Below are 13,267 nucleotides of genomic sequence, written 5' to 3' on the forward strand. Positions count from 1 at the left end.
GCACATGAAAGTGAGTTGTGTTTTAAGTGCTCAAAGGGTCAGCGAGGTAACATCTCAGATCCCCCTCTTAAATTTCAAATAATATCAATCTTGTTTTTGGGGGTTTGGGACTTTTTGTGCCACTCAACTCAGCAATGATGTGGTAATGCAATATTTAATACCAGTTTATTAATTCATATCTGGGAATCTGGGAAAGATCTGGCTATCTGGGAAAGAAAGAACTAATACAAAGATTAAAATGTCACTTTCTTTGCCAAAGATACTAATATTGATGCTTAAAAAAGGAACAAGACCTTTTGCAAGGATAAAAAAAGGCCTTCAGAGATGTTGCAATAGGTCTTAAACCACTGACCTTAAAAGCAGTCCTCATGCTTTGGATTTGTATATAATAATGCATAACTTGGCAGTATGCAGGGAAGGGAATGTGCTCTATGTCCAACCAATTGCTACCTGCTGAATTTCTTTTTTAGGCAACAGGATATTTCAACGTGCACATCTGAAAAAATCCTGTCTGAACAGGGACATAAATTAGCTTTCCTCCACAGTGCAATGAAAACGTAAAGTAGTTCTTTTTTTAAAATATAGTCCTCATTTTATTAACAGAGGCCAAATAAAACTCATCACATTTTATTTACAACGGGAGGCAATAAATATCTTAATAATAGTCATAAAATTATTTTTGCTTACATTGGTTTAAAAAAACAAAAAAAAAATCATAAATGTGTCATGTTGTTAGTAGCGAGTCATACAAAAGCCTGCCAGCGGACAGGTGAATACATACTACAGGTGAAGGGAGGCTGGAGCTGGTTGTCAGTGAGAGGAATGATGGAAGCAGAAACTTTTCCGTTTTTACAGTTCAGACACAAACATCGCGTCGTTGAGAAAATGTTCCCAGAATCCCGGACGAGTTGGGTTTCCAGGGCCAGAAGTCTTTAACTCGTCAACAATGTGGATTCACAAAGTGATCAGGGGTCGTCGGGAAGGGATGAGCTTCCTCCAGAAAGCATCTTTGACACTTTCATCCAGTGAGTAAAAAAGGGATTTTTTGAAGAGAGGGAAAAAAAAAAAAAACGTTGAGTCGACCAAGAAGATTCTTCTCGAGATTTAACCAAAGACAGAAGGAGAACGAGAAGGATCAACATCCTGCTCCCAAAGGTGAGGCGGCTGGAAGACTTTGTGGGATCACGGGTGACGTGAGCTGTAATATTTTTTTGCTTGTGTTGTTTTTTTTTTTCTTTTTTTTTTTCTTCTTCTTCTTCTTCTTTTTTTTTTTAGGTGTTTAAACAAGACTAAAGCCGCGGCTGGTGCCCGACTAGTCAAAGCATGTCGTGTTTTAGCTGAAGTGTCAAGGAAATCACACAGAGTACTCTGAGGCTTCGGCGCATTCCCGGAGCCGCGAGTGGAGCTGAGAGACATCTGGAAAAAAAGAAAAAAAGAAAAAAGAAAAGAGAAAGAGCGACCTGTAAAATATTGCACTCAAAGCTACACAGTCATCCCGGCGTCTCCTGCGACGGCCACCTCCCTCCGCTTCATCTCCATGGCGTCCGATTCCAGTGGAAAGTATGGGATCCTCGTCGTCAGGGGCAACACAAACAAAAAAAAAGAAAAACGACAGGTATTCCAATGAATCTCTGGTTGGCTGATTTTTACGACGTTGCATCAGCTCCACGCTTCAGTCCCCTTTGTCAAAAAGGAAGTGGGCCTTCAGGCCGCAGTCCCAACGGGGATGGGGTGGGGGGTGTGGTGGGGAGGGGGGGGGGGGGAATTCTTTTAGAGGTCCTTTAGTTTATCCAGTATAAATAACACGACAGACACAACGACATCAACCCAGAAGAATCCAAGAGTTAGGAAATATTCAGTCATCCTGAAATACAAAAATAAAAACATCTTTTTTTTGTTTGTTCTTTTTGTCCGTCTTTCTTTAACACAAGTGAAGTCTTTAAAGTCGATTCTTTTCAGACGAGAAGCTTGAGAGAAGCTTTTCGGTTAGGTTTTTTTTTTTTTGTTGTTGTATTTTTTTCCCCCCCCGCTAACCCCCGCCCGACTCCACCCTGGAGGAGAACTAGTGCTGTCCCGACGTTCCGATCAGTTCCTCTTGGGGTTGGGCTTTAATCGCCGAGCCCTTCGTGTCCGCTTAGTCACCGTGGTGAACCGGAACTCCTCCAGCGGGTCCGGCCTGCCCTTCGGCTGGCGCTTCATGAAGTGGACTTCCTGCTGCCTCTGCGTGGTCCGCGAGCCCTTCTTGGGCCGCCCCTTCCTGTTGAAGCCCAGGTACCATCCTTTGTACTTGGCCGACACGAGGGCCGTGTAGTTGTTCTCCAGGAATTCCTCGACAAAGACGCACTCCTGCTTCCTCCCGTCGGGCTGAGGGCAAGGGAAGAGAAACTCGTGAGCAGCGCGGCAGAATAACAGTTATTTCCTGTAAAACAACGTGTTTTCTTTTTGTGTTGTATCCCACAGGTTGGTGTAAAGAGTTCAGAACATGTGAAGCACATTACAACAGAGGAGTTGTAGTCGTTGCTAAGGAATAGTTTGACTTTGTTAGAGGAACTGGTTAGCTTAGCTTAGCGTAAAGTAGCGTCGTAGTTAAACAGTGGTATTAATCTTCTCGTCTTACTCTCACCAAGAAATGTTCAACTATTGCATTAAAGTAACGGCGGTAATAGTCATTACAATTCAAACAAGCTGGATAAATATTTCAAGGTGCAACACTGATAGAAATCTAGAGGGTCCTGATACCAAACTGTTATCTACTGACCTTTATTTTTAAGGAAAGTATTTTCACTGAAAAGTATCACAGTATCACACTATGGCTTATCTAACTTTTAGAATATGGTGGGAACAAATGAGAATAAAATCACAAAATATGGACATCCAAACAAACTACAATTGGCAAAGCCAAGGCCAGAATTTGGGTGAAAAGACAAGAGAAAATCTTATCTTATCTTCATCGTTAAATATGGTGAAAACCACGAGCAGTCAATAATGGAGACGTCACTTGTGTTAATGAGAGAGCGACGCGATGTGTTCTCAGACGTCGACTTCTTCCTCCTGCACACAGGAGGGCGGCTGTCCGCAGGGGGGGGGGGGGGGGGGGGGGGGCGTCCAACGCGCTTGCGGCCACCTGGTGTGACTAAGTGATATAATTGCAATGGCATTCCTCCTAAGTGACCATTAGTCTCTCGATGCATTGTGGTGATTGCAGTGCGTAATTGACTGATCGAGTGTCAAAGGAGGAGGCCGATGACGTAATGGAAGAAGGGCCGCGAGTTATCAAAGGGGTTTTGTGAGGGTTTACACGAAAAGCAGGCGAAACTCACCCGTCCGACTATTTTGCCCTTCTCATTCATGCAGATGTAGTGTTCGCTCTCTTTTCCTTTTATCCGAATGTGGCTCCCGAAGGTTTCCGTCTCGACGACGAGAAGAGCTGGAAGAGAGAAGCGGGAGTGGACTCTGTTAGGAGAACGTCTCCAAGGATCCTCGTGCATTTAAACATGACCTTTTACATAACCGTCTATATTTGCCTTTTATTCAATACTCAATGATTGTGCTTATTTTTAATAAGGCCAACGTAGATCTTCCTCAAGCACTGAGCCTCATAAAGGAAACGTTGCTGTTTAACCTGCACTTTGAAATGGATGATTAAAATTTGAGTTGTTAAATGTCTTCATTTACCACCTCAGTTGTAGTGTGGTTGTTCCAGAGGCTGTAACATCTATACTCCAGGGCACGTAGTTCTTGTTACGGTATGTTTAGTGTATAACTTTCTTCGCACAATACCCCACATCAACCAGCAACAACAATGCCACCGCCACTTTGGCCCGACACAGCAGTAATCCACTCTCGAGACGCATCCCGGCGGCTCTTTTATCCCCCCCCACACCCCCACCCCACCCCCCCTCCCCACCTCCAAAATGTTAACCCCTGCGAGGTCACCTTTGTCTCTGCTCGCCCCTCGACCAGCAAAGAGATCTGCCAAACATTTGTGCAGCGGTTATGTGCCCCTCAGGATTAGGTTTCAAGTTGCCTTTAGTCTGTGCTCACTCAATCAAAAAGTTAAGATGATCCATTTGTTTAACACACAGGGCCATTCAGCGGCGCTCAAGGGAGCAGGGGAAGAATGGGCGAAGGGGACGGGACGGCCTCGAGGGCAGAAGTAACCCCCCCCCCTCCTCCTCCCTCCTTCTCCGCCTCTTCCACCCCCCCCCCCCCCCCCTCCTCCTCCTCCTCCTCCTCCTCCACCCTAAAATACAACCTTGGGAGCAGAGTGGGAAGAGGGAAACCTGTCTCTGAAAAGGTGCAACTTCTCCTTCTCTGGGGTTAGGTGGTAGATTTATGTTCAGAGTCCTGAACTGAAGCGAATGATGTTTAACAAAGACACTTTGGCCACGCGGGTCAAATCGGGAGTCAATTGAAGACACTTTGCTGGTTTCGCACAGAGACCCATGATCCCACCTCCACCCAGAACGTCAGATAAAACACAATTTTTCCTTTAAACTAACAAAGACACAGAGTCATTTCATTTGATCTGAACAGCAAATATCATCAGCAATGAGCGAGTGGGCACCGTGGCGTTTTGTACAATAACACTCAGTCGGCAATAAGAATGAACTTTGTATTCATTAAAACAGCACTTGCAGGGATCTTTTAAGCAGTGAAGTGTTTTCTTCCTCTGGGCGGTATAAACAAAGAGGGGCCGCAGGCTTTTATTAACCCCAGCGTGGGGTCATCTGTCAAAAATAGCTGAAACTCCTGCTTTAATTCCACATTGCAGCCTTTTTTTTCAGTTTAAAAGCTTTTGCAGTGACCCGGCGTCTGCTGCGAGGGGACAAAAGGCGTCATTCCCCGACGGATTCTTCCGGCAGAGGATCGTCTCTTTAAAAGTAACGAATCTGCCACGCTATCGGCCAAGAATCATGACACACCGCCCGCTCTTTGACTGTGCTTGTCCGGACATAAAGCTCTGCATCCAAGCGATGTGTTTCTCCCTGTGGTGGTTTGTGGCGCTCCGCCGCTGGAGCTGCACGGACCCGAGAGCGGATCGAAGCGAGCGGAATGTCTTTCCTGAGCGTTATTACAGAGTGCAAAGGAGATCACAGGTGCCAGGTACTGCAGCTGGATTGGGAGGAGGAGGAGGAGGAGGAGGGGGCGCGGGACAGGAGAAGGAGGGGCGGAGGGTAGAATTGGCAAGGCCTCATGGGAAAAAATTGGATCTGCTTCCACTCAAGCTCTAACAAGCAGTGAGGAAACTTCGCCTCGGCGCATCTGCGACTGAACGCACTCGCTCAGAGGCGCGACTTCAGAGCCCCGAGTCAGCTGTCGCGGGCTAAATGTCTGCAGGACAGCAGCAGAAAACCAGTGGCGTTTGGTTTCCGCCGCATCAGGGAGCTGACCTTCGATCGACCTCATCCGCCGTGTGCTCTTGGATTTGTCAACAAAGGCCACACAGGGAGGATATATTTAAGGTTGATGAAGGCGTAGCCGAATATGTTCGATTATTATTTTCAGTGACCGTCACAAACCTGTGCGTGGTTTGGAAAATAAAACATAATACATTTACTTTGCCATTGCACTGGCAAGGTCAAGGACAAATCAGGTTTGACCAGTTTTCCTTTCCAAATATGTCCAAATATTAAGTGAAAAAAACTCCAAGATGCATTGGGAGTATCCTTAAATGTTCACAACCTAAAACAGCAAAGATCTATTCCATCAAGTCCATCCGAGGGTCAGCAGTTTCATAATGGTTGCAACCAGCCCAACCAGTACTTGGTGGCTTACAAAAACCACCATCCACAGAGCCTGGAAAACCAACTCCACACAATGGTTGGTACTCAGCCAAGGTGAAGCGGCGGGGACGTCTCTCTATGAACTAGCTGACGTGTGGCGTGAGATGGACAGGAGTTCTCCCATACCATACTTGCCCCCGTCATCTCCGTTGGCGTTGACTTTCTTCCCCAGGATCTGGACGTGTTTGCCCGTGGTTCTGCTGTAGAGCTGGTAGATGCGGACCTGCTTGCGGCTCAGGTCGTCCGGGTTCCTGGTGTGGTTCTCGATGTAAAACCTGAAATCAGCAGTGGTCTGCTGGGATTCCTGCGCAGAGGTGTGAGACGAAAGAGGGAGAGAGAGACAGTGAGAGATCGTCACGGCAGAGGTGTCGGTGGTGATGTGTGCTTTTGTTTTTATGGGCCTCGTGTCAAAAAAAAAAAAAAGAACTGTGCCTCAAGGGGCGAAAACTAGAGATAACAACCGGGAAAATTGTGGCTGCTGCGTTTTAGTGTTTTCCCTCGTTCCTTTTAATTAAACGTTGCATTTACAGGCCGTTAACTACGTACGAGACGCGTTAATGAAGTGAAGCCACAGGACGAATGCAAAGTCTGCCAGCACAACCTTCTGTAGCTTCGCATTGAGGCGGCCGTAATACTATGTGCCCCCGGCGATATTGAGAAACCTTTACCCCTATTCCACAAGCCAGCGGGCCACCAGCAATTATACACCTGAAGCATCCAGACCTGTTGCACTATCATCAAACAAATATCTGCCTGCAGGCCAAGCAGGGTCCATAAATTAGGAAACGCAGCAGGTCGGAAAGACAAGACCGAGAGGTGGCGAGAGGCACCTTCGAAAACCGCAAATGGCTCCCGCGAGTGAGCACCTTTTGATGGGATCGCCCAAATCCACGCTTTTAGGGAATTTACGAGTCACCCCGGACCCGACGTTAAAAAGAGAGGAAATCGCGAGAGAGCGAACCGCGTCGCCCCAGCGCGTGGAAGCGCGAGAGTGGAAACGTATACTTTCAGAAGCCCTGGAATCTCGCTTCCCGCCAAGATACCGTTTCCCCAGCTGTACGGTGTGGTAATTGCACAGTAATGGCTTTTTATGTGACTGTTCTCAGGTGGCTAATTATATACACATTACATACCCCGAGTCCTTGTTATTCTAACTTCAGTGAATTAACGATCATGTAGCAAACATGACGGGGGGGGGGGGGGGGTGGGGGGGGAGTTGTGGCCTTTGGAAGAACAAATCCTTAAAGTAAGAGAGCGGTACGGTAATCCTTAGAAGAACAACGTCCAGGAAGAGGAGTCCTCGGCGTCCCACTTCTGACGTCAACGCAAGAACTTCTCCCCTTAAAATGCCCAACCGATTGTGAGCCATCGGGCCGCGTTTCTGGGCGGAAGGACTTGTTGGCTCATCATGACGTAGTCGGTCTAGAAATGTGGCCCTCCGAGGATCCGGCCCCCAAACTGGGACACGGCTTCTGTATCCTGACATTTCGGAAACACGCCCATAATGTTACTTTTGGCACCAGGCGATGTGGGAAAAAAAAGGGAGGCTGAGTATCGAACTGCATAAGCTACTGATGCAACTCATTTGTGGCGTTAATATTGACTGCAGGGCGTCAAAAGCTGAGACTTTACATCACGTAATGTTTTTTTTTTTATTGGGGCTATCTATTTACGACCTGTAAGCTTCGCCTAAAGTATCATAACTAGTTGTAGGTTGTGGAGCCACAAAAGCGAAATCTTAAAAGTCAAGCAGATCCTTGATCCTATAAAGTCAGACCAGGACAAGCGGGCCTCTACCAGGAGATTCACAGTTTTACTGCTTCAGGAGATGCGTTAACATCGGATCAGGGAACTGTTACCCCAATGCAACCTGTCAAGGATTTGTCATTTCAACACAGCAGTGTGCCGAACAAAGCACACCTCAAAACTTAACTTAAAACGTAACTTAAACCGCAATTTTTATGGTCACACACGTTAAATTTGACCACTGCATGTAACCCGTGCTGAACCTCCGGGTTTTAGTGTCTCGCTAAAGGGACGATTCCACGTCCGGAGGAGGACCCTACCCCCCCCCCCGCCCCCCTCTCCCCCCCCAGCCACAGCTTCCCCGTCCCTTCTATAGTCGCACGGAGAAAATGTACCTGACGATATTTAACCGTACATTGAAATGAAAGGGGGGGGGGGGGGCGTTCTCGGATACAACTTTTAGACTTCTGCTCCAAACAGAGACCCACGGAAGCTTGGTTCTCCAAACACAACGCGACTGTTACTTGTTCCCAAGGGAAGCTCCAGAAAATAATGCATTTAAGAGCTGGGCAGTTAGCACGGCGGCTGAACAAACAAAGACAACGGCAGCACCTACAGAACATTTCACCTAAACGTCGGACTGAAAAGTTATTAGCGGCCTTCACGGAGCTCTTCTGCAGCTCGGACCCGGAGCTGTGACTGGGATGAAAGGACGCTGTGCAACCACTAGAACCTGCACAGTCCTTCATCTAGGACCGCACACAAATGTATTGAAAGTGATGCATTCATTTTTAAAAGTCAGCCGTTGTCAACGTTCTCCTGAAATGAACCTCAAAGCTGACGAGCAAGAAAGGAGTAAAAAAAAAAAAAAATACTGCACACACACACACACACACACAACAAAACTTGGCCTAACTGGGCTGCTGAGGGATTTATCCCAAATCTCCCCATCTCTAAACAAACAAAGGTGTGTTGGGTAGACAGTTGCATTTTGCATCAAGGGAAAGGCAAGCCTAAGCACATGACAAGTGTTTTTTTGTTCTTCTTTTCTTTCTATCAAGCTGCCTCCTTTCTTCAAAGACACAGCGGGAAAACGGATATGGTTGAAACTTCAAAAGTATGGCACTCACATCTTCACCCGGGAAGCTGAGTTGTCACATCCATCTGAGATACACCTTGCTATCTGCATCGACTCACACGGGTCACACACACACACTCTCTCTCTCTCTCTCTCACATGCCGGCAGTGCATTTCTTCCAAGTGTGGTCGCTCCTGTTGTCTTTTCCTCGTGAAAATCACAGCGTGGCACACGCAGGAGCCGGTAGAAGCTATTCCTGCAGTTCTCCGGTTCTGATCATTATCAACCTGGAAGCACTCAAGAGAGCCACGATGCAATACTTCTGTTTGATAAAAGGCCTTTATCTAATCTGTGTTTTTTTTCTCTCTCTCTCTAAGCCACAACAAACATGCGTGTCACCTTATTGAAAAAGCACAAAGCGCCACCGGTCCTCTCGTCGGTGCACGCCATGCGGCATCAGGTCCATCCTCTCTCACATGTGACGAGTGTTCAGTCGACACCATAAGCTCTGTTTGTGCCAGCTCTGTTGGAATAATCCTCACTCATTGACTTATATAACTTTTCTGTTTTTTTTAATTGTTCCATTTAGAGTAGGTACTGAGTAACCACAACTGTGCAGAAATGTGTTTTCGCGTAATCTACCAACAAACTTCCCATCTAACAAGATCAAATATGAAAATGTTGTCTCTTGTAAAAATGTATCTTTTGTTATTGTCTATTAAAGATACACGGATGAGAGATGGAAAACCACACTGACAGCACAAATCTAAAACCACAGCACCACAGAGGGACATTCGGATGAAACGTGTAAAGTGATCAGATGGCTTTATGAGCGAGGGAGCGTGCGCTTTGCATCTCAGAGGAATCACAGCGCGCAATTAGGTGAGTGGACGCCTGCAAATCATTACTGTTCAAAGTGAGAGGCGACTAATAAAAAGCGAGCCCATCTGTTGGGAGAACAACTCTTAACCCCAGGGATCCGACGTTTACTACACCAGATTGTTGTAAAAACACAGAAACAGCTACTTGAACTCAGGATTAAAAACAACAGGTTTTTATTCATATCTGCGTGAAAGGGAACATGCTGATAAGGAGATATGTATTGATTATGGTGGTAAACAGCTGATAAGCAGAGGGAAGTTTCCCCCAGTGCCGAAGGTTGTATTATTTTTTAAATAGGTGAACTTTGAAAATGTGTTGTTCTTTTTTGTTTTCATAGTGTCCTTTGTTCAATAAATGATATTCACCCCCTTTTTCACAATGTCCTCAAGTTTCTTGTTTTTTTTTTCCCTTTTGCACAGCATACGCTTTTCTAAAATTATATGCCATGATTAGAACCTGATTCCTGTTGATTTATTATAAATTAAGGAATTTACGTTTGTAGGGACCACATCAACATCTGCATTAAAATCAGAAATCAGGAAAAAGCTGCACAGTGACATGCAAACAAACACACACACACTTACACTCGTAAGGAGGTGATCGAGGGAGTAAACATACCTGGAGCTGGAAGTAGAGTACCAGAAAGTGTAAGCACCTATGTGGAGGGAGAAAGGAAGAAGATGGGAGTGAATTTAATCACACGGGCAATTACACGAAGACTACCTGGATGAAAGCAACGCGCAAACATCAAGCTTTTTGGCGACTTCTATTGGTAAGAATGCATGGTTTGATGTGGTAAAAAAAAAAAAAGGCAAACTGAGATGTGGAACACTTACAAGTATAAGAACCTCGAAGGCAGCGCAGACATCTTGACTCGCAGAAATACACCTGCTTCCACAGATTTAGAGCCCCGGGAAAGGTTGGCGAGATCACCCCCTCTCTCTGTCTCTCTATCTCTATCTCGCTCCTCCGCGCGTCCTTTACGCACACAACTCCGGGGGTAAGTAGGAGATTGAATCCCAGCGAAAGGATAGATCACAAGAGAGCAGCAGCAGAGTCATGGAGTGCAACATTAGGTGTTTCCTTGTTGGGAGGAGGAGGGGGGGGGGGATTATCCAGAAGATTTTTTTTTTTCACAGATCAGTCTCCTCCGCTCCCCCGAAACCCGTCTCTGTAAATCGGTGCCAAGCGCGGAGAAGGATTCAAAAATTCAACTTCTCTAAAAGAGGAAGAAAAAAAATCCCCTCCATCAAAAAAAAAAATATCCTTCGAGTTTTTGCGGAAACAATCAGAATCCAGAGATCACAGACTCAACTGCGTCCGTACCTGCGGGGGATTTCTACACCTTGCGTGGGTCATTTTATTCTACCGAGTGCTGCGGTGAAAAAAAAAGTTAAAGCCGTGAAGCAAGAATTAAAAAAAAAAAAAAACTCGCTAAAAGTGTGCTAACAAACGTATCCAGGCATACGAGGGGTATGCTTTAAGACAAACAAACAAACAAAACCCAAAAGAAAGAAGAAAAGCTGCGTGAAAGAGTCGCGGCGGATCCCTGGAGAGGTTTGGCTGCTGGTGATGGCGCAGCAGTGCCTGTCAGTGGTGTTTGTGCGTCTGCGGCTTCAGATTTGGGCACGGAGAGGCTTTTTTTTTTTTTTTTTTTTTTTTTGGTGGGTGGAAACATGTCAGCGGTTTTGCACCTGATAGGGTGATCCCGAAGAGACCATCAGCTCGCACAGATCCGCTTCTCCTCTCGAGGGGCGACGCGGGAGATCGAGAACAACGAGACGCTGCTTTAGGATACTAATTGAACGCTTTATTTCTAAAGAAAGTCGGGCAACGATTACATTGGATTTCGCTCAATAAACCGATTCATTTGGATGGTATCAACAAGCAAATTACTTAATGAGTCTTTGTTTATTTTATTTTTGTATTTAATCGCACACTTGCAGTTTCTATTACATGTGGATTGATAAACAAAATGTTTAAAATACGAACTGTGCATCTACAGAAACTGGCGCGTTTGGGAGAGCTCCTTCTTTGTGGATTGGCCTCGGCTCTCCCAGACACCATTCAAATGTATGTTGTTGTCGACCTCGGGGTTTTTTTTTTTCCCAATAATGTGCTATAACTGATACCGCATTTAAATGCAAGAGAGGTGCGAATGTGTTTACGAGCTGACAGCAGTAAAGCGAGCCCACATCCCTGCCGCCATTTATGAAAGAAAAGGGAGTTTGAGTTTATTGTCCCATTAAAACGGGATCCTCGGCATTCCCGTCCCGTTGATATTGAGAATGAATCTAAATGATGACACACAACGCTGCCATTTCAAACGGCCTCCTGTAGTGGGTTTATTGTGTTGAGAGCTCCAGCTGCAGATCAACATCTGTAAAAAAAAAAGAAGGGAAAAACATAAACACAAATATCATTTATCAAGAAGGGGAAAAGGTGATTTCAAGGCTTTTCTATGAGAAAGCTTAATCTGATTTGCTACCATTTCCAATGACAAGTTAAGTCGTTTGTGTTGGGAGCGAGTAGCAAGTGGATGAAGTGGGTTGATGTGGGTTTACCCCGTGATTCATGTCTGCCTGCTGCACAAGAAGCCTTGATCCTGTCAACCACAATGCACTTTAATAAGCCCTCTAACACAACCAATGTATAATGCCATTAAAAGCATGACTAATTTGCTCTGCCTAAGGGATGGAAATAACAGCAAAAAGACTGGGCAAATAGTAATTATCGCGGGGGGGGGGAGAGGGAGGGGGGGGTAATTTGACGATTTCTTTAGAAATACAAGGCTTCGGTTCCCGTTTGATCCCGTTAGGCTTTACGTTAGCCGCCGCTCGCCACCGATCCAGGTTCCTCTGAAAGCTCAAAACAAAACGCACCTGACAACTGATTTAAAAAAAAAAAAAAAAAACAGCAATTACCACGCTGACTGTGATGGAGCCAGCATTGTGCACTCACTCATCGCCTCTTAAGTGCATGTTTGTGACAAAACTTCTCGGAGCATGACTGTAAATCCACAGCCGATGGAGCAGCAGCAGGCTCGAGGAGGGAACTGGCCTCTGCTCGGGGGGGGGTGTGAGCAGGAGGCACCATCAGAGTTGTTTTCAAGAGGACTTTTAGCACTGTATCAGTCTTAAGGGAACGGGAAGATAGGCAATGGCTTAAAAGACCATTTTGGGGCGGTTTCTGCCATGGTCTCAACCAGTCGGCCCACCGGGAACCACAGGGCCAGATTGATTGGTGTAAACGGATACGTGAAACCAAAGGAGGTAAAGTACCAAACCCTTTGGTGTCCCAAAACCTAAACTGACTTCTTATGACTTGAATTACTTTTTTTGTCTTTGTCCACTTTGTGTTACCGTGTTTGTCCGCATACTTAACAAGAGAAACCCACTTGTGTTGCATGAATGGAGTGGAAGGAGGTCTACTGCAAGGTGTCGTCTGTAGGACAGAGTTAAAAGAAACTAAGAAACATCTTCTAATAAACCGCGTGGACCATTTTACAAAATGGAATTGATGAAGTGAGTATACGACAAAGTAGCTCCATTTAAACTCCATTAGAAGGGTTTGGTGGCAGAAACTACAAACCAGAGGGACTAAAATTCAAAGTAGCTGAAAAATTACTTTTTTTCCTATTTGGTTGAACTGACCTGAACCTTTAAAGAGAAAGGAAAACATCACTCAAAAGAGTCGATGCTCCGACAAAATGTCACCATTTGAAAAAGTTTAAAGAAAAAGATAAAACGTCAAGAATCAATCAAGTGCAGAACGC

The 13,267-nt window shown here is 45.6% G+C and overlaps 1 protein-coding gene across 1 annotated transcript; it reads right to left on the reverse strand.

Moving 5' to 3' along the window:
* Positions 1-2,062: 2,062 nt before the first annotated feature.
* On the reverse strand, positions 2,063-10,573 carry fgf24 (fibroblast growth factor 24). The gene is made up of 5 exons (XM_037461472.2): positions 10,329-10,573; positions 10,111-10,147; positions 5,913-6,090; positions 3,321-3,427; positions 2,063-2,364 (listed from the first exon to the last, which is right to left on the reverse strand). The coding sequence occupies exons 1-5, from the start codon at positions 10,358-10,360 to the stop codon at positions 2,086-2,088; spliced, it is 633 nt and encodes a 210-aa protein (XP_037317369.1). The 5' UTR covers positions 10,361-10,573; the 3' UTR covers positions 2,063-2,085.
* Positions 10,574-13,267: the final 2,694 nt, after the last annotated feature.

This window comes from Pungitius pungitius, chromosome 2 (assembly GCF_949316345.1).
Source record: "Pungitius pungitius chromosome 2, fPunPun2.1, whole genome shotgun sequence".
Lineage (NCBI taxonomy): Eukaryota > Metazoa > Chordata > Actinopteri > Perciformes > Gasterosteidae > Pungitius > Pungitius pungitius.

Excerpts from the sequence above, each read along its gene's own strand:
- fgf24 (XM_037461472.2), bottom strand. The coding sequence starts at position 10,360 with ATGTCTGCGCTGCCTTCGAGGTTCTTATACTT. Across the intron at positions 10,148-10,328 it reads CCTTCGAGGTTCTTATACTT|GTGCTTACACTTTCTGGTAC; the intron begins GTAAGTGTTCCA and ends CCCTCCACATAG. Across the intron at positions 2,365-3,320 it reads AGGGCAAAATAGTCGGACGG|CCCGACGGGAGGAAGCAGGA; the intron begins GTGAGTTTCGCC and ends CCTTGCCCTCAG.